A 20,317-nucleotide genomic window follows, 5' to 3' on the forward strand; every position below is an offset into this window, starting at 1 on the left:
GAACCTTATATTGTAATGCTTGTGAACAATCCAAACCAAATCTTTGTGAAATGAAGAAACTTGTTTTCATGGATGATTTTCTTCCCAGGTTGACTTTGTAATTGGTTAGTAACATAACAGTTTATAGTACTGATAAGGGGGGAAATTTCCCGTCTGGATGATTTTTTTTTATGAATATGTTTCTCACAAATACTTATTTACAATGAAGGCTACTTCCCAAAGTTTGCGCTTATACCAGGAAGGTGCAACTTCACTAAGTGAGATTCCTATTGCGAGGCACACACTGCCCAATCTATCTATCTAATAAGATGATTTAAATTTAATTTAATACTAAATTCTCATTCATTCTGACCACACAAAATACTAATGTGGACAATTCTGGTGAGAATATTATAAAATTGAGCTCTCTCATTCATTCCCAATGATTCTCGCCCCCACAAAGCTAACAAAAAAAACATAATTTGACACCGTGCTTACACTTTACATAACCGATGAGGAACTGGCGAACAACTATCCCCACTTTTTCGACATAGCTACCCAATTACCATACTTCTATGAAAAACTATAAAACCATACCAGAGAAGATATAGAGAATATATGAAGTACAAAAAGACACAGATGAGAATGGTGAAAAATCAGTTTTCTTTAATGAATAAATCATTGTTGATGAAGAAGGTAATTTTTCGTATTCCTTTTATTTCTTTATCTTTACTTAAAACATAAACCACATCACTTTCCTAATCACTGTATGAATTCAATTTCAATTTCAGATCTTTCTCATGCTGATGAAGATATGATTCAGATCACAATGAGGGTATCCGTCAACTTAGATAATGAAAGTAAATCTTAACTTAGAATATTAAAATTGGGTTTTGCTAATTTTTGAAATAATTCCGCTGAGATTATTTCTGATGTAACGAAGGGTAAATGCAACAACACTGTATTGGCTTCAATACCTAGGTGGAATTAAAAATTCACGTATATCATCCGCCGAATTCAAGCAAATGTAAGTTTTCCAAAATGATTTCAAACCAATTTAAGTTTTCCAATGTTCAGATAACTGTGCAGAGCATTATGCGTTCGTGAAAATGCCTAAGGAAGATTAATATTTAAGTTTTCAACTGTAGAGGTGTCTTTTACTTTTGCGTGTGAATCGTATGATTTTAGGATTGAATCTGATGATTTTGGTTGTCCACTCCGGAGTTTAAACTGTAAACTTGATTTGAACGAGAAGAATGATAAGGAGAAGAAAAAGTTAAATAAACTTTGTTATCTTCGCACAATCAGGTAATGATCTATAGTTTTCCTTTTAATTTTCATGTTTTTGTCTTCTCCTATTTTATTTTATTTTTGTTTTTTCCTTTTTAAAATTATGATTATTGATTTTTTATGTGTTTTGTGAGCTTTCTGTTTACTTGTTTTGTGCGAGTGAATAGTTAGCAGAGACTCAATGTGGTAGAGAACACAAATGTGTTAAAAGTGGTTATAAAGATGCGCTCCAAATAAAGGGTCTGAGGCTAAATCTAAGGTATATGGTTGATTCTTTTTTAGTCACTTTTAAGTGGAATGATTGTAGATTAGTTTCGTATTTTTCCTTGAACAATGGTATAGCTAAACCAAAATATGAAAAAGAGATATCCTTAATTTATGTTGATTATTGAATACTGGTTTTGATTAGTTTCTTCACTGAGAAAAATTACGATCATCAATTATAGTACAATGTAGTCCATAAGAAAATCAGAGAAGGTAGGGTAGATGCGTATGTATTGAGGTGGTTTATTATGAGAGTGACAAGGGATGCAGGGATTGGAATTTCAAGATGTGTGAGGTTTCTTTTAGAGGTTGGGGTCTAGGCGTCTACCTTGAACCATCCAATTAGACATGATCTTTAACATATATTGATTTGAATGCGAAAATTTGATAAGAGATGGTGTATACATATGATTGTTTAAGCGGGAAAACGAAGTAGCATAATTGTCTACCAACTTAATGATTATAAGTATAATAAGCAAGTTCTGCAAACTGCTTGCATAATGTTTACAGGCTTGATATGAAAATGTAAGCAACTCTATAAAAGAGGAGGTTACCTGCTTTAGACAGGACTTTCCTAAACATAGACAACTAAAAGACCCTTTTGCATTCAGGGATAGGATTTATGTTTTTTTTACCCTTGGGTGGAGATTAAATCTGATTAATGTTTTTACGAGCTCTTATTATTCTTCGTCATTGTCTCAAGTTCCATTTGTTAATTTCTTGGTCATTATGGGGTTGTTTGGTGACTATTATTTTAATGGATTATCATCCCATAATCCAGTATGCAGATTAAAATGGATTTTATATGTGTTTGGTAACCATTATAATAATTGATTATTGTAATCATAATTGAAAAAAATCCATTATTTCCGTAAACATAGAAAAAAGTTGTTTTGAAAATTTATTATGATCAATTATTTTTTTCTAACAAACTCAAATTGAATTTTATCTTCTTATTTTCTCTAAACTATTAAGAGAAAGACAAAAAAAACAACATAGGACTAGAGGAAAATCCTAGATCATTCTTCTTCATTTTCTCTAACTATGAAGATGAAGATTTGAGGCCTCAGATTCAACCACAAAGAGGCATGCCTGCAAGAAACTATGGGCGAATGACTAATTACATCCAGAATGAGAATCTGTATGACAAGATCTAAGAGTGAATATTTGGAATGAGTATGGAAAAGTCGGTGGGCGTAATTATTAAGTTTATTTTATGTATCAGTTTAAACATCTAATTCTTAATTTGTTTGTAGTTTGTTTATTAAATATTAGGTTAATGAGTTAAACTTATTAAGCAATATGCAACAACATTTCAAATCAAGCAACTTTTCATTTCAAATTAATATTAATATTAAAATTAGAATGCAACAACATTTCCAATTAAAATTCAACATTTCAAATTAAAACTAAAATTAATACATCTATTATCTAGAAGTACTACTACATTGAACTCATCATCACCAACTTGGTTGTTATTAAATACAGCTAGCAGTTCAATCTGTGCTTGAAGTCTGTCAAATTAGGTTTGCCACACATGTTTTTGTTGAGGGTTCATAATTGATGTGTCACCTTGAAGAATGTTATGCTCGTCATAGTCATTCACAATTTTCTCTTGAGAAAGACGACTTTTTTTTTGTCTCTCTGTTTTGAAATTTCTTGTCAACCGCTCTTTGCCTCTCAGCGGTCTGCTGATATTCCATAAACTCCGCCATGTTAAAACCATCAGAGCTTCCCCCTTTTTGAGCTAATTTCCTAGTCAGTCTTGCTCTGTTACTTTCTGGAAGTTTTTTTATTAGCATCATCATTATTGAGAACTAAGTTGACATTTGAGTTTCTTTGAGTATTCAGTAAAGAATTTGATGAACCTGGTGAAAATAGTAAAGAATTTGAGAAGAATTCTACAGTGACCTTTCAGGTACTTGTTGATTAGTTTCTAACATGTCTGTATTATATTTGTTCAACACCTTCAAAATAGGAAAACAATTTCCAAATTGGAATTTTTTTTCCGTTCTTGCGTTGCCAAATTGTACGACATTGTCTGTCCGTATCAACATCCACAATACTAGGGTTTTCAATGGGTACCCATTACCCAGTACCGGACCCGTTAGATTCGGGTCCGTTTCTGGGTCCTAAAGTTGGACCCATTAACAACTTAGGACCCAGTGGATAACTACCCGATTGGAACCGAATCTTAACGGGTCCAAACAGGTAATACATGTTGGGTACCCGCGGGTATCGGGTACCCGGTTGTTCATCCTTTTATTCATCTTTTTAGCAAAATTATAAGCATTTTGCTAGTTTTGGCTTTGATATTTTTTTCAGTTTTTATTTTTTTCTTACATATTTAATCTTTATTTAGTATATTAATTAAGAAATAATAATAAACTTTTACAAAAACAATTTACATTCAAGCTCAAAAGAGAAAGAAATTAAGTTTTTAAGATTTTTTTTTATAGTTTTCTTAATACCCAACGGGTACCCGGAACTCACGGGTACCTGAGTCTTTAAACGGGTCTGGTTCTGGGTCCAAAAATTTAGGAACCGGACCCGGAACCGTTAGTAACCGGACCCCTATTTTATAAGTAGGGTCCGGGTCTCACTAGACCCCGACCCATTGACAGCCCTACACAATACCACTCTACCAACCTCTCTTGGATTACATTATCACAACAACATAAGAGGCGACTTCCTTATTGATCGTAATGAAACATTGTGTCATACCATTCGCATCACGATCATTGATGTTCATGGTTTGCTGTTGATATATCAAAAAATATGATTTCTCACATGTTGTTACCATGTTGTTGTGCACTATTGATACAATTTTGGGTAAAATAAACATAATTATGAAAAATACATTCATCTTCTGTGGTATTAAACTTTGCACCCCGAGCTTTATTCTTATTACCTTTTCCTTGAGATTGAGAATCCATACTACAAGAGATTTAGAAGTGTACAGAAGGTGTTGTTAGTTTATCTTGTTTCATATTAGAAGAATATTGAGAGAATAAGAAATTATAGAGGGATGAAGAAGTTCTAAAGAAATTTAGAAATTCTGGTGTGAGTTGAAATGATTTTGAAGTTGGGTATTTACAGAGGGGGAAATTCTAGCCGTTGGATGATGAGCTGCTAAGCGATGATCAAACTGACGAGCACTAGAAAGACTAATGCTAGCGTCTATATGACCCTCGAACGATGGACTTTCTATCGCTCGCTAGAAAGTATATCTCACATGCCTATGTGGTATATTTGCCACTTTGTCACATGCGTTTGCCACTTTGTCATACCCATAGTGGGTGCAAAAGTGGAAAATCACGGTGTTTAACATGTGGATGGGAATATGCCTAACACTACACCAATTTCACGGTTTTGGGACTTACGCGGGTGTTGTCTTGATTTCTTGAGACACATACAATTGTCTTCAATCTGGCGTAAGGAACCTTTAAGACGTATTTAACGACTCATATAAACGTCAATTAATTTATTTAAGCGACATGTTTAAAAAGCGTCTCTTAAGTTAATTACTTATATTTATTAAGTGAATCAAAGTATTTTTGGATTTTTAAAACTTCTTGTAAATTATTTAAGTGACATGTATTTATCCGTCTGATTATATTTACCACGTGCAATTTTTTTTTTGATACTTTCAGACATAACTTCAAAACTATAAAAAAAATCCTAATTTAAAAATTCAAAATTTCCTGCACCCCACATTTGATTTCATGCACACATATGCATGTGTGTAACCATTTCATTCTTAATCAAATGTGATACCATTAATCAATCAATTGCATCATTACATAGGAACCTATTCATACAATCAACAAATTATAATCTCAATTTATAGATGTAAGATAACTGAAAGTTAGCAGAATAAACTACTTCTTATATCTAGAAGCCCGTCTCTATAATTTGGAATCAAAGTTTTTGATCATGATTCGACGTTCAATAACATGACAATATACTAGAATGCGTTCAATCAATATCAGAGCCGATCCTGAGTCGGAAAGGACCCTATGCGAACTTGGTAACAGGGACTTTTACAAGTTAAAGTTTTTTCTCTCCAATGGTTTCATAATAGCTAATTAGATGTTTTCAATCTATTGTGCAGTTTGATTTGGTTAATCCACATAAGCCATTTTACCTTATATATCTTATTAGACATGCCGAGTTGTCTTAGATCATGTTTCTTCATTTGACAAGGCTTGATACTTTTATAAGCAAACAATGTTTCATGAATAACATGGAAAGAAGAAGCCAAATCATGAAAGTCAGTTTTGTGTTTTTTTTTTTTTTGTAGTCGGCAACTCTGAAGAAAAGTTTTATGGAAATTAAAACAAAAGATTATTTCCAAAATATGTGCCACATGGATCAAACAAACACCGAGTGTACTAGTGGTTGGCTGTTTAGAGTGCATATAAATGACTTGGGGTTCAAAACTCCTCTCAAAAGCTAATTTTTAAGCTAATTGGTGTTTAGAAAAAAAAGGCCTTCCTTGTCGGGCCTTGTGCAGCGCACCTCCTGCACCCCTTAGGATTGGCCCTGGAATCAATATCATGAGACTTCATCATGTAAGGCAGTGGATACATTTTCCACAAGCAATTAAGAAATAGGAAATTATCTAACTATGTCTCTTGATTAGACCTGCTACACAAATTGCAAATATGATATTCTTGAGTAAGGAGTAAAAATACCAAGAAGTTAGAGATACATCTATTTGATCATTTTCTTTGGCCTCAACTAAAATGCAAATGAATACACAAGTGAAATTGAACAAGCTAAAATGCTTATCAGTTAACTAGTAGGCTCAAATAAACAGCAAGATCATGTCAAAATTTAGCACCATACCGCCCGATTATGACCGAGAGGTTCTCCCAGCGGAACCAGCTGATCCTTTGTCACCAACCTCCGGACAAACTGAACCTGTCCAATGGACCGTATGGGTCCTACTTTACAGGACCATGAAATGATTACGTGTTCTTATATTAGACGGACGATTTGGATTTGTATGAAAAAGCACAAGCCGAGATGCTGCCACATCACGTTGGATACTTACGCGGGAAATGTAAGCACATATAATAGTGGACCTCGTCACAAGTACGATAGCTGACAAATCATTGTCGCTAGCGAAGACATTGAAACTGAGAACAGAGTTGTATATTTCTCTCTCTTCATTTCTCTGTCATCAGCAGGAATGGAAGAAGCTCTGCTACCAGCAACCAAAGAGAAGGAATCATGGGGTACATATCAATATATGGGAAGATCAAATTCATTTATGCCTACTGGTTCTGTTGGAACTGATCAAGTGAGCCTTGAAGAAATTCGATCTGCTTCTGTTTTTTCTGGTTATCCCCCATCAATTCATGCTGCTTTGATTACTACTCCTGAACCTGATCCTAACGGTACTTGCTACTCCTAATTGTGTTGTTGCTTGATTTGTTGACTTTAGGGTTTTTGATAATTTAGGTTAAATTTTCTACTCCATGGATGTTCCTTGGTTTTCATTTCTTTTTTGAATTGATTTCAAATTGAAGAAAAATAAATTGATGCATGAGAATGAAGTAATCTGTTAGGGTTTCGGATATCAAGTTGGCCCTATTGCTTGATTTTCTTATCAAATGGGAAGAAACTGAACTAGTCCACCAATTGATGAATTAGGGTGGCTGAGACTAGGAAATGCTTGTTTCCACAGCAGAATGTGAGCCAACTGTTCAAAGTAATTGTGGTTCTCGTGAATGCCCTAGCCAAGGAAGCTACGATATATCTAAGGATTGACCTGAGAGAACAATTTTCAAAAGTACTTGGTTATAGAAAAAGAATCAATGTCATCATAATTATAGTGAGGTTTTGCTTGTTGTTGGTCTGTTGTTCTTTTAAACACCTTCCAGTTAAATGCTGAATTGATTCAAATGCGTTGGCTATTTAGTTGCTTCTATAGCAGCTCTAGCTTCCAGCAGAACATGGCAGTTAGGAGCGGTACCCGCAGAAGGACGGTGAGCAAAGGGAGAGAAGGGTGAACCTAGACTTGGCTGTTTCCTTTTCAGTCATTTCCAAACACTCCTTTGCAGACTTCTACTTATATACATACAGCTTGATTAGCTATTCCTGTACCTACCAGACGATTTAAATGATTATAATCTAGGAAGTAGGAAGCACAAAATTTGGGGCCAACTCGCCTCCAACACAAGCATGCTCAGTTTCGCATCTCTTCGACTTAGCTATGAGTCCGAATAGCACTAGTTGTTGTATTACATTACGAAAATGAATGTTTGTTGTGGTTTTTGGTAACAATTTAGTTACTTCTTGACCACCTACTTTGTAGTGGTAGTCTGGGTCTGGCAAGAATACTTGTCAAACAACCTTCATATCTGACCTGCCTTGGATATTCGTCTTTCATGTTTTACTTCATTGAGTTAGTATAGGGGGTTCCTTTTTCACAGTAATTCACTTTGTATGCAGAGCAAGCTGTAGTTTATCAAGGTCAATATGGAGGAGTTACATCTGCAAATACTTATGGTGAAACTGGAAGGTGAGATTGATAAATGGTTCCTGTTGGAAAAGGACTTAGTGAGTACCTCAAATTGACATCTTTATGGTGAATTCTGGAGTTTGGTTTGGCAAATCCCAGCTTACCTAGCCTATAACTGAGAACAAAATACTGTTTTCACTCCGATTTTATTTTTCTACTCATCATAATCTGTACACTTCTTTAGACTATGCCCTCAAGACCTAAACTGGTTTACTAGCATTTTACCTCGTAAACCTGTCCTTTATGGGATCCTGGAGATGGCAGCACCACCTCCTCGCCTGAGCTCCCTTGGACTACTATTTTCTAGTCTATTGGCATCTTTACAATGTGATCCCTCCTTTATACGAGTTTAGCTGTGCTTAAATCTATTCTCACCTGAGGAAGCTCCATGTCTTTTCTTTTTATTAAAAAATAACTGCGTCTTTCTATTTGATAGGCAACTTTTGGATGAAGTGGAGATAAGAGAGTTACTAATCGATTATGTTGGACATCGTTGTTGTTGGGGAAGTCGCCCAGCTCGGACATGGCAGATTCGTGCAGTGGAAGACTGCAATGTTTATGTGGGAACACTAGATACTTTTATAGAAGAGAGAGAAAGTACTACAGAAACAGAGCCATATCTTGGTGGGAAAATAGATGGAAAAGACAAGAGTCCTGAACTTGGGTTATGGGAATTGGATCTAAGGTCTGAGTTTCCTCTGCTATTTGTCCCACACAAAGAAACTCAGACTAAGATTCCTCATTCTGAAAAGATTGAGAAATGTTCAGGTAATTTCTTTTTCTCATATAGTGTATTTGCTTGCTGTTTGTTAAGAAATTGTTGGAACCATAACCTAAATAGCAAAACTACAGGTTGTGAAGGACGAGGTGAGCTTCCATGTCGCACTTGTAACGCAGGTCAAGCACCTGGGCATTACAAAGAAAATCAAATGACTGAGTGCAATGTCTGCTATGGGAGGGGCCTTGTTGCTCATAGAGATGGATCTGATACAATGTAAGCTGATTTTCACCATCCATTTAAACCTAGGCTTGTTTACTACTACCTCATTAGAATTCAACTGATTCCGTCATTGATTATGTGATTAATAAGCCTGTATGGTGGTGGTTGTGTTCAATTGGATCAATTATTTTCCTCTTATGTTCCTGCAGATGTAAGAAATGTAATGGCAAGGGAAAGCTTCCTTGTGTTACTTGTGGTTCCCGTGGACTGATGAAATGTGAAACTTGTGAAGGACGAGGTTCTCATGTTACCCGCAATGTTGCCACCGTTAGATGGTAAGCCAACTTGTTTCACTGCACATGATAACCATGCCTAGTTTAGCCTTCTAACTTTAATGTTAAGCGTACATAATAACCATACATAGTCGAAGCACAGAAAGATACAGTTGTTTTCAGCTAGTGTAAGATAAAAAAGAGGGGTGTGTTTTTCATGCTAGATAAATCAATCTGGCATATCCAATTAGAGTGACATTCAAATTGCTGGATGTACAGGAAAACACTTTCAACCCGAAAAGTAAGTGCCACAAGCGGTGCAGCATCAGTTCCGGATGACGTCTTTCACAGAGCCAAAGGGATACAACTTTGCAACATACAGGCATATCAATGCACACCTGCCTTTTTCGCAGACTCTTATTTCCTAAACAAATTCTCCTCAGATGTTATAGCAGAACGAGCCCATGTTCCTCCTGCAGCAAGAATAATTTGTGAGAGGCATATCATATCTGTTGTTCCCGTGACTCGTGTTACTATGGCCAAAGGAAACCAGTCCTTCAGCTTTTACATTATTGGAGTTAGTCGAGAGGTGTACCTAAAAGATTACTATCCGTCGAAGTTCTGTTGGGGACTCTGCCCATGCTTTGAGTGGCTGAAGCTATAGCTTGATTAAAACCCCTCCCTTATACTCAAGAAAGCTCAGGACTGAAATTTGGTTGTATATGATTTATGTTTTCGTAAACTTGTTCTTTCTCTTGTATTTATGTTCGTCTTTTGTAATATTACGTTGTTGAACCAATGTCATCTAAGGTTTCTTAACCTGTCAGTTATATCATCCTTTTTGAGGGAATAAAAATGTATGTAAGAATTTCTATACGGATTAATGGTATCTTCTTCGACAGGGCAGCAAGATCAAGCAAGCAATTTAAGGGTGCATTCTTCTTTGTCAGTACCCTGGACTGACCAATGAACACATGGATCAACTTCATTGACTGATTTGACAACTGATTCCCAATCTGACTCTAAAACAACTGACTACAACCCCAAACTCTGTGCCCAATCCTCCAGTTATTCAGCTCCGCATTCAGCATTTAGTTTACATAGCCTGTGCTTAATTGCTTACATAGCCTATGCTTAATTGCTTACATAGCATTTAGTTTACTGAGTAATTTTCTTGTGATAGTTTTTGGTTTACATAGCCTATGCTTAATTGCTTTTACCTTATTGCTATGTATGATTATAAGATGTTCATTTCGGTTTTACTACCTTGATATTCGATCTCATATACTGTGAATCCTCGTGGTTTGGGTGACTTTTTGATTTAGCGGGATTAAGTTCTAGTCTTAGTAGGTAGGCTTTATCAAAGAATTATGAGGGGTTCTGGTAGAAACAATATGTGAAAAAAGTCACAATATGTTGAATCGGTTTTGGTTTAGCATAAAAGCATATGTGTTTCGATGGTTTTCAACTTTTGCTTGCAATTGTTAAAATCGGTTTTCAACCTTTCTATGGTAAAGGTTGAGGCATGTTATTATTCTTTTGTTTATGCATAAGGATGACAACGTGGTGATATTTCGATATCAATTCTCCCTGGACGAAGATGCTATCATATTGGAGAAGTGGATGCGAAATTGAGGTAACAATCTTGTTAGTTAATTGTTTTCCTGTTTAAGAAAAACCTGAGTTTATATTATATATTTGTTGCTTTTGCTTAACGAAATTGAGGTTCAATTGTTGTTTATTCCATGATGTGCGTGTGGATGTGTGTTTCAATTGGCTCATGTTAAGAAAAACAATTGTTATCTTTCTTTATTGTGTGGTATCAATCGTTTAGGCTTACAAAATCTCGGTACAATTGATGTGTGTGTGTGATTTAATTGGTCCCGGTTAAGAAAAACTATTGTTATCTTGCTTTTGTATGGTATCGATGGTTTATGCTTACGAAATTTCGGTGCAATTGCGGTGCTTATAATGTCTATGTTGATTCAATTGCTTCCGGTTGAGGTGAATAATTATGCAAGTTGATTTATTTTGGTTTGTATGAATTATTTATGGCTTAACGAAATAATATGTGTGTACGGGATGAGTTGTTTAGTCCAATTCGATTCCGGATAAGAAACTAAGTTAATTCTGATCTTAGTTAGACTTATCGAAGTGAGGTTTCGGTTATTCAAGTCTAATCGAATGCCTAAACAAGGAAATGCTAGTTAACTAACCTAGTATTTGGCTTGTTTAAAATTGAAAGGTCTAAGTTTATGGATAATTAGAACCTGATGGGAAAGATGAAGTTTATCTTTATTTAGGTCTTATCGAATTAAGTGATTGTTTTGAACAATCGGTTTAGCAAAGGGACTAATGTGATTAGTTGTTTTTGGTTTGCTAAACTAAATGGGCAAAATTGTTTCGGGCAATTGTTTCCTTGATAACATATCAAAATAAGACTACTTGTAGTTTCGATTATGATATTGGTTATCAGAATGTGATGTGTGGAACCCTCTTGCCTAACTCTACAGATTTGCAAGTCTATGCTGAGATTTGTACGATTCTTTTCATGTTGTCCTTTACTTTTTCGTTTCTTTGTCATTTTTGTGACAAAAAGGGGAGAAATATATGGAGTAAACAGGTGATGATGGCATTGATATTTTATATTGATTGGCATCGCTAGGGAAAAGAACATTGGTACTTGAATGTTATATCTAAGGAAAGACTGAAAGCACAGACTAAGGGGGAGTAACATGTCATATAAATTGGTATAACAAAGACATGCGGATTGAATATCTACCTATCTTCCTTAGGGGGAGTATTAGCTTTGTTATTATAATGTCAACAACGACATTTTCAAGGATTGAATGTAAGCAGTTTACTGTGTTAATCGGGAATCAAGTGGATGTGTAATGAATTCTTGTAATTTGTTTATCCATATGATGTAAGAGTTTTGTCACTAAAATTGACAAAGGAGGAGATTGTTAGAGCATTGCTCGGCTGAACCCACCCAACGTTGGTATGTCAAGTTTGGTTGTCATATTTTAGTGAATCAAAATTCACGTTAAGAGTCGCTTGATTATGTACTAGAGTGAACTTCGTATAGGTTAGATTGAAAGCATTAGGATATGAGATATTACAAGTATTGCGAAGACATGAAGATGTGAAGAAGTACGGACAACAACAATCATTCTTCCACTCGAGGTTAGTGATATTTGACTTGAACTGCTTCATTCCCTAACGTATCTTTCAAGTCGTGCATATTGAAAACATAACTGCGAAGCATATGCGAACTCTAGATAGACATAGTATTAAGGAATACAATACGAGGTTTATTGCTTAACCATTAAGCCTTTTTAGATAAGACATTGCCATAATCATTTGAATGTTATTGTGGTTATGTATGGGTATGAGGTGAGGATTTTATCCTAGGGAACAATCTATATTACAAGGAAGAAGGTTGTTTGTCTATGGATCAACTAAGGCCATTGGTTTCGGTCATCCTACGGCAGTGATTGCATATTGGTGGTTTGACTCAAAATCAAACGTGGCCATTGATTTTAGGCATGTAATTGTTTGGACGTCAGAGATTATGCCGTGGTCGGGCCAAAACTAACTTAAATTAACTACTTAGCCTAAATACCATTTAGCTGCCGACCAAACCAAACCTAAACGAACTACTTAAGCTAACTACGGTTTAACGGGTAGGTATCTTTCTATACCCAATTCGAAACATTTCTATACCCACATAACCACTAATGATGAACGGTTGATAAAAAAACTTAAAATTTTCTTACAAAGTTTTTGTGCTCGTGAATCCTCCCTTCTCTGTTAAAAAAGAAAAAGAAAGTACTATTACCCGGCTAACCCTTAATGCTTCGGACTCCCAATCCTAATCCAACTCGAAACATTTCTCTCATATTCTTTTTCTCGCTGCGATCGACATATATTCAATCCCTCTCAATTGAAATATCATCCCAAAATATATTCAATGCTCCGTAATATTTGATTTTTTTTAACTACTGATTAGATTTTTATGTATGTTAAAGATGTGCTACTGCAAAATATGCAGGTAATGTGGTTAATACGTTTGGAGAGGATGATAGTGAAATGAAATTGTCATCCCAATATGGTGATCAGTCGATCACTTAATTATATGGTACTCTTATTCAAGGTCTTGAAAGTTTGATATTGTTTTTGCACGTATTTTTAGTATGTGTATCAATAGAGGCTTTGGCATCGTATATCGAGAAATAAAAAAACTTAATCATCACAGTTCTAAAAATTAGGGGATCTCAATTTTTAAAGCGAGACGCTAGGGTTACGACGGTGAGTTCTCCAAGTGGTTTACTTGAAGATTTGAGAGTAGTAGCACCAGCCACCCGGACAGCTTAATCCCGCTGAGTCTTCTTATTAAGGTTCTTGAAGCATAAATTTTTCGGATAAATCGGAGAAGAATGGTGAATGCACATATGGTTTACAACGTCATGGACATCAATGGTCCCATAACCTGATTAAAACTACACACAATTGGTTAAAAAGATCAAAACCAATAATTCCTGGGGTGAAAAGGACACTTAGATTTTGATACTGTTTAAATGGACAAAAATATAAAAATAGTAATGATGTAAACAGTTTCATCCTGCCAATTTTCAAATATTTTTTCTTATTTTTAATTCACAAAATTTGTTAAAGACCAAAATCAATAATTCCTGGGTGAAATGGACAGTTAGATTTTGATATTGTTTAAATGGACAAAAATGTAAAAATAGGCAGGATGTAACCAGTTTCATCGTGCCCATTTTCAAATATTTTTTCTTATTTTTAATTTACACAGGATGTATCCAGTTTCATCCTTGCTATTTTTTAAATTTAAGCTAGGATGAATCCAGTTTCATCCTTTCTATTTTTTTTGGCCATTTCACCCAAACTATTTTTTACTTGTCCATTTGAACCGTGATTTAAAAATATTTGGACAAATGACTCATTTTCCGTTTTTAATTTACACAGGATGCATCCGGTTTCATCCTCGCTATTTTTTAAGTTTAAGTCAGGATGAATCCAGTTTCATCCTTGCTATTTTTTTCGTCCATTTCAACTACACTAATTTTTACTCGTCCATTTGAACCATGCTTTAAAAATATTTGAACAAATGATCCATTTTCCCTTAAAACTACTCGCGTAAAAAATGAAAAACTCCCATGTTCTAAAGACTCCAGTCACTGAGATAGTCACAGGTGCTAATGGTCTCATAACTTTGGTTAAAAATTAAAAATTACTCTGCAACTCAAATCTGATGTCCTAACGAGTCAGTCAATGAGACCAAAGTCTCAAATATAGAAGAAAACAACTCACATGATATAAGCATATCGGCGCCCGACCACTGCAATTCGTACCGTTAAAAATACGGAAAAAAGGAATAGACAATAAGCATCCTGACAATCTACGGCAAATATGAGGTGGACAGACCAGGATTCTCGTGCAATACATGTATATATTTCATATTTTCCAAATCTTATATTATCTAACCGCTATCACTTTTTCTAATAAACACGCGATGGGTGGTCGACTTATGGCGCAGGCAAAAACCGGTTCAGTCCAAAACCCCACTAAATAGAACAGTTTAGTCCAGACCTAGTTAACCAGGTACAATTTAATCCAATAATTGTGTAAAGGCGATGCTGACCTCCACACGTGTTTCATAAAGCACACGTGCTGCGAGTTGGGACGGTTTTGTAACTGACGCATTCAACCTGGAAGTGAGTCAAATGACACGTCAGTTATTTTAAATAATATAAAAATAATTAAAAACAATTTATCTTTTAAACCGCTCGTTCAAAATCGACAAACTTTATATATTTGGAAAGCATTTTCCGAGAGCTACAAAAAGAGTACCCATATGACTATATAATTTTCATTTTATAAAACTTTTAATTTACATTTGTGTGTACAATTATGTACACCGCTGTAAAGATCCAAAAAAACCCAAAATCCATGATAGCCAGACTGCCACCCTAGTCCGCACAGATTGAGAAAAATATCAACCATGCCAATCTCCAGTTGGATAACATCCATAATAGCCGGACTGCATTGAGGACGAAACAATGAACATAAGAAAATCGCAGCTTGAAAACAAAGTGATTATCCTTTCACCAACATCCACATAAGAAAACAAAGCAAAAAAACGATCAAAATAAAAACTTAGTTTATGGTCAGAGACACAATCTATGTGGGCATTACTACACAAACTTAATATGGCTTCGAAATATCCCAGTACAGTGATTCATTACACTTTACTGAAAAGGAGATTACTAACACGCACAACATATCAATCATATTCACACCCAGACCTACTTTTTCATGAGAAGCATATTGGTGCATCAATGTGCACACCCCTACAAAACATGCATAAAATCGAGTATTCATATTCACTCTCGGACACACTTTTTCATGGGAATTATACAGGTGCAGCAATGTGTACATTCCTGCAAAACATGTAGAAAAACGATCATTCATAACCACACACAAACCTACTTTTACATGGGAATGACAAAGGTGCACCAATACGTCCACCGCTTCAAAACATGCATAAAGATGATCATTCACAACCACACACAAACCTATTTTTTCATGGGAATTACTTCCTACAGGCGCACCAATATGTACACCGTTGTAAAACAAGGAAAACCTACTTTTTCATAAGATTTACACAGGTGCACCAATATGTACACCTCTGTAAAACATGCATAACACCAGTTATTGGTATTAACAATCAACAAGTGTACAACTATATACACATTAACTATCAAAAAACGATCAAAATAAAAACTTAGTTTATGGTCAGAGACATAATCCATGTGGGCATTACTACACAAACTTAATATGGCTTCGAAATATCCAGTACATTGATTCATTACACTTTACTGAAAAGGAGATTACTAACATGCACAACAGATCAATCATACTCACACCCAGACCTACTTTTTCATTAGAAGCATACTGGTGCATCAATATATTCATCCATGTGAAACATTCCTAAAACCAATCCTTCATAGCCACAAACAAACCTACTTTTTCATTGAAAATACACTGGTGCACCAATGTATACACCCCTGCAAAACATGCATAAAATCGATCATTCATATTCACACTCGGCCACACTTTTTCATGGGAATTATACAGGTGCAGCAATGTGTACACCCATGCAAAAATGTAGAAAAACGATCATTCATAACCACACACAAACCTACTTTTACATGGGAATGACAGAGGTGCACCAATACGTACACAGCTTCAAAAAATGCATAAAGATGATCATTCACAACCACATAAAAACCTATTTTTTCATGGAAATTACTTCATACAAGTGCACCAATATGTACACCTTTATAAAACAAGGGAAACCTACTTTTTCATAAGATTTACACAGGTACACCAATATGTACACCCATGTAAAACATACACAACACCGATTATTCATATTGACAATTAACAAGTGTACAACTATATACAAGTATACATACTACTATTACTCACCACTGTTCTCTTCCTTGATTTACCTGTTGTTTTTTTACTTGAATAATAATGGTTAGCTTAAATCATTTCAATAACTGAGGAGAGAAATTTAAAGTAAAAAGGAGACAAGGTTGTGAAATTTACCGGAGAGACACAACACAGATGAAACATGTAACCAGAAATGAAGGACCATAGGTAATGAAGATATGATCCCATTTTACCTGCATCACACGGTTATATGGCAATATTATGCGGGGTATATATATTGGAAACCAGAATTCTGCTAGATGTGTCATTTGATAACCTCCGCTAAAAACATATGCTCAAGAAAATGGATTGACACAATGAACTACATCTAATCCACCATCTCAGTTCATACAATTGGCTTATTTGTAAGATGAAAATGGCAGTGAAATCCACCTGCACTCATCTTTTTAAAGGTGCATCAATATGTACACTTGTATTACAGGTGCACCAATTTGTACACTTGTATTACAAGTGTACAATTATGTACATATTATCAATCAACAGGTGTAAAACAATGTACAAATTAACAACAGGTGTATAAAGATCAATCATCTTAATCACAAAGTCACGAAATCAAACACCACATAGATGAAAAAAACAAAGATCTAAATTACATATATAGTGTGCGATAAAGTACACATGCTATATAAACTGAAGATTGGAAAATACGTACATGGTGTACAAAAAAGTACACATGTATAAATTGAGGATTGCAAACTACATGGACGGTGTACATTAGAGTGCATGTATGAAAAAAGATCAGTCAGTTTAATAATATATAGTGCAAAGAAAAGAAAATTGAAAACACATGTAATTTATGTCACGTGAGTACAACAATGTACACTTGTATTATAGGTGTACCAAAATATACACACGTACAATTTTCTGTGGTAACCAACAGTCAATAGCTCATATCATCACTAATTCGACATCCAAGAACTGAAAATAGATTGGTCACTAGAATTTGACTAAGAATCCTAACATGGGCTTAATCTAATTGGGAAACTCATTATCGCCAAATCAAACAAATTTGCAACACCGACTATTTAAAATTAAAATAGGTTTTTTAGTAATTTATGGATTTTTCAAAAAGAAATTAAGAACTATTCAAACTACTGATATTCCGAAAACATGTCATTGAGCAGCTGAGAAGATACGAGAAGTGAACATCACCTTGAATAGGTACGTAAAATCTAAAAGAGTTCTGCTAAAAAAAGTAAACCAACAGTAATTTTAAAATGCCTAAGAGTAAACCAAAAGGTCCAGACAGTTTTCACTTGACATTCCACTGCAGTAATTATTACATTCTCACTACTACGAACTATTATTAGTTATATATGACAGAAAAAGACATAAGTTTCTTACATGTGGAGCCATGCCTTATAGTATAATTCTTCGAGTGCTTGAAATCGTGCATGGTAGAGGCTAAATTTTTTAACAGATTTAATTGCAGATAAAGTATAATTTGGAAGTGTCATATATTCTTTTCACATATGGTTACAGTTTTGCTACAAAGCTATTCAGGATTTGCATGGTAGCTATGAAACTATCTTTAAAATCTCTTTGATAAACATTATAATGGATTACGATCCTTCAACAGCTTGTACAAGAAAGGGAAATGTAAACTGTAAAATCGAAATATAGATAGGGAGACATAGTAGATATATCTAATGAGATATATATAGTTATATATCACAAAATTGGTTAAAAAGACCAAAATCAACAATTCCTGAGTGAAATGGACAGTTAGATTTTGATACTGTATAAATGGACAAAAATGTAAAAATAGGCAGGATGTAACCAGTTTCATCGTGCCCATTTTCAAATATTTTTTCTTATTTTTAATTTACACAGGATGTATTCAGTTTCATCCTTGCTATTTTTTAAATTTAAGCTAGGATGAATTACTATTTTTTTTTTGACATTTCACCCAAACTATTTTTTGCTCGTCCATTTAAACCGTGATTTAAAAATATTTGGACAAATAACCCATTTTCCCATTTGAAAACTACTTTTAATTTTCTTCTTTCTGATGCACAGGTTTTTACAACCTAAATTAGATAAAGAATGCAAAATATCTACAATACATGTTGCTTAGTTCACCCTATTAAACACAAGTACCGGTGTTCGCAATAACACGACATTTTTTTTTAAAAACAAAGTGACGTTGTTACATGTCTTCCAATAGGAAGGAAAATTAAATATATCCACTTACTAGTGGTAGTCAAGAAACGATCACTTGTTAAGCATATCATTGCTAGTGTACACGCCGCAAGTTGTTTCCCATACTTCGTAGAAAGGGCTACCACCAAAAATGACTCTTAACTGTTAAGATGAGACCAAGGAAGAGCCTTGTTAAGCACTTTACGTTATGAACAAAATGCTAGTGTACACGCCGCAAGTTGTTTCCCTGCCATGTTCAGAAAATGTTGAAAAAATCCTATAAGCGAAAAGTTTCTATATATCAATATCTTCATAACACAGATTAACATAAGAAATACTTTAATAACGTGTTTAACCATGTACTTTACGTTATGAACAAAATGTAGATTTAATTTGAATCATATAAGTCATACAAATGGTTACCCGTGGGTCGATAATGAATTTTGGACATTAGTGATGAGACACTCCTATCACCATAGAGACATTTTGTCAACCAGCTAGCCAGCAACAGTGCTTTTTAAGTTATTTGTATCTCTAAATTTCAGTTAAAACTTAAAAGAGATGAAGCACAACCAGCGTGAATGAAAGCAAAAAATCAAACAAAGGTCAGTATAAAGAAAAAAAAAAAAAAAAACCAAAAAAAAATATAAACCCTATAAGCAAAAAGTTAATGAGAAATTGATTACATTAGTTGATTACCTTGATTAATTCATTTGATGACCGAAAATTAATAGAGACGGAGATGAATCCTGGTCATCTTTGTGTTGATGCTGATGATTTAGAAGGGAAATTCTTCGAAACAATGGAAGAAGATGAAGAGGATACGATTGATTCCATCTACTACACCAGAAGTGACTGTTTGTATCCAACATAAACCATATTTTCCCATACAATGACATATATCTAAATTCATGAATCGAATAAGAAATTAAAATTGAAACTGAAATAATTAGGTTTTTGAAATCGCAAAAATAAATAAATCTGAAATTGATTCTAAAAACGATAAATTAACAGTTGCAATCAAATTACATGATAAGAATAGATTACACTTATCTTTCCAATCGCTTTCAGTGACAAATTCTTCAATATTGAGATTGAATCTCATCAAGGCTTCTCCTGAATTGAGTTGCAATTCCTTGTTGCAGTTCCTACATCAAAGAAAAGAATGGAGAATAAAAGAAAGAAAAGAAGAGTTTCTCTCGATCTCTATCGTTCTCACTTTGAGTCTCTCCTGAAATGAAATCTGAGATTATAATCAAATGAATTCAGAACGATTATAACTCTGAAGGGTAACTATGGTACTGAGAAAATCAGAGAATTTTTGAATCGGTGAAAATTTGGATTAACTCGTTA

At 34.6% G+C, this 20,317-nt stretch overlaps 1 protein-coding gene and 1 long non-coding RNA gene across 4 annotated transcripts; both read left to right on the forward strand.

Moving 5' to 3' along the window:
- Positions 1–558: 558 nt before the first annotated feature.
- On the forward strand, positions 559–2,203 carry LOC113341155. Of its 3 annotated transcripts, none has more exons than XR_003355800.1 (3): positions 559–675; positions 771–1,287; positions 1,437–2,203. It is a non-coding gene; the product is annotated as an uncharacterized LOC113341155 (long non-coding RNA). The 3 variants fall into 3 exon arrangements; XR_003355801.1 differs by having other exon boundaries at positions 771–1,006; positions 1,168–2,203; XR_003355799.1 differs by having other exon boundaries at positions 771–2,203.
- A 4,461-nt stretch (positions 2,204–6,664) lies between these two features.
- Positions 6,665–10,187, forward strand: LOC113341190 (protein SSUH2 homolog). The gene is made up of 6 exons (XM_026586174.1): positions 6,665–6,938; positions 7,996–8,065; positions 8,502–8,833; positions 8,918–9,059; positions 9,215–9,340; positions 9,557–10,187. The coding sequence occupies exons 1-6, from the start codon at positions 6,731–6,733 to the stop codon at positions 9,939–9,941; spliced, it is 1,263 nt and encodes a 420-aa protein (XP_026441959.1). The 5' UTR covers positions 6,665–6,730; the 3' UTR covers positions 9,942–10,187.
- The last annotated feature ends 10,130 nt before the right edge of the window (positions 10,188–20,317 follow it).

The sequence above is a fragment of the Papaver somniferum genome, unplaced genomic scaffold (assembly GCF_003573695.1).
Source record: "Papaver somniferum cultivar HN1 unplaced genomic scaffold, ASM357369v1 unplaced-scaffold_25, whole genome shotgun sequence".
Taxonomy (NCBI): Eukaryota; Viridiplantae; Streptophyta; class Magnoliopsida; order Ranunculales; family Papaveraceae; genus Papaver; species Papaver somniferum.

Bases quoted from the DNA above. Each gene is read 5' to 3' on its own strand.
- LOC113341190 (XM_026586174.1), top strand. From the start codon at position 6,731: ATGGAAGAAGCTCTGCTACCAGCAACCAAAGAGAAGGAATCATGGGGT. The intron at 6,939-7,995 runs GTACTTGCTACT...CTTTGTATGCAG, and splicing joins TCCTGAACCTGATCCTAACG to AGCAAGCTGTAGTTTATCAA. The intron at 8,834-8,917 runs GTAATTTCTTTT...GCAAAACTACAG, and splicing joins AAAGATTGAGAAATGTTCAG to GTTGTGAAGGACGAGGTGAG.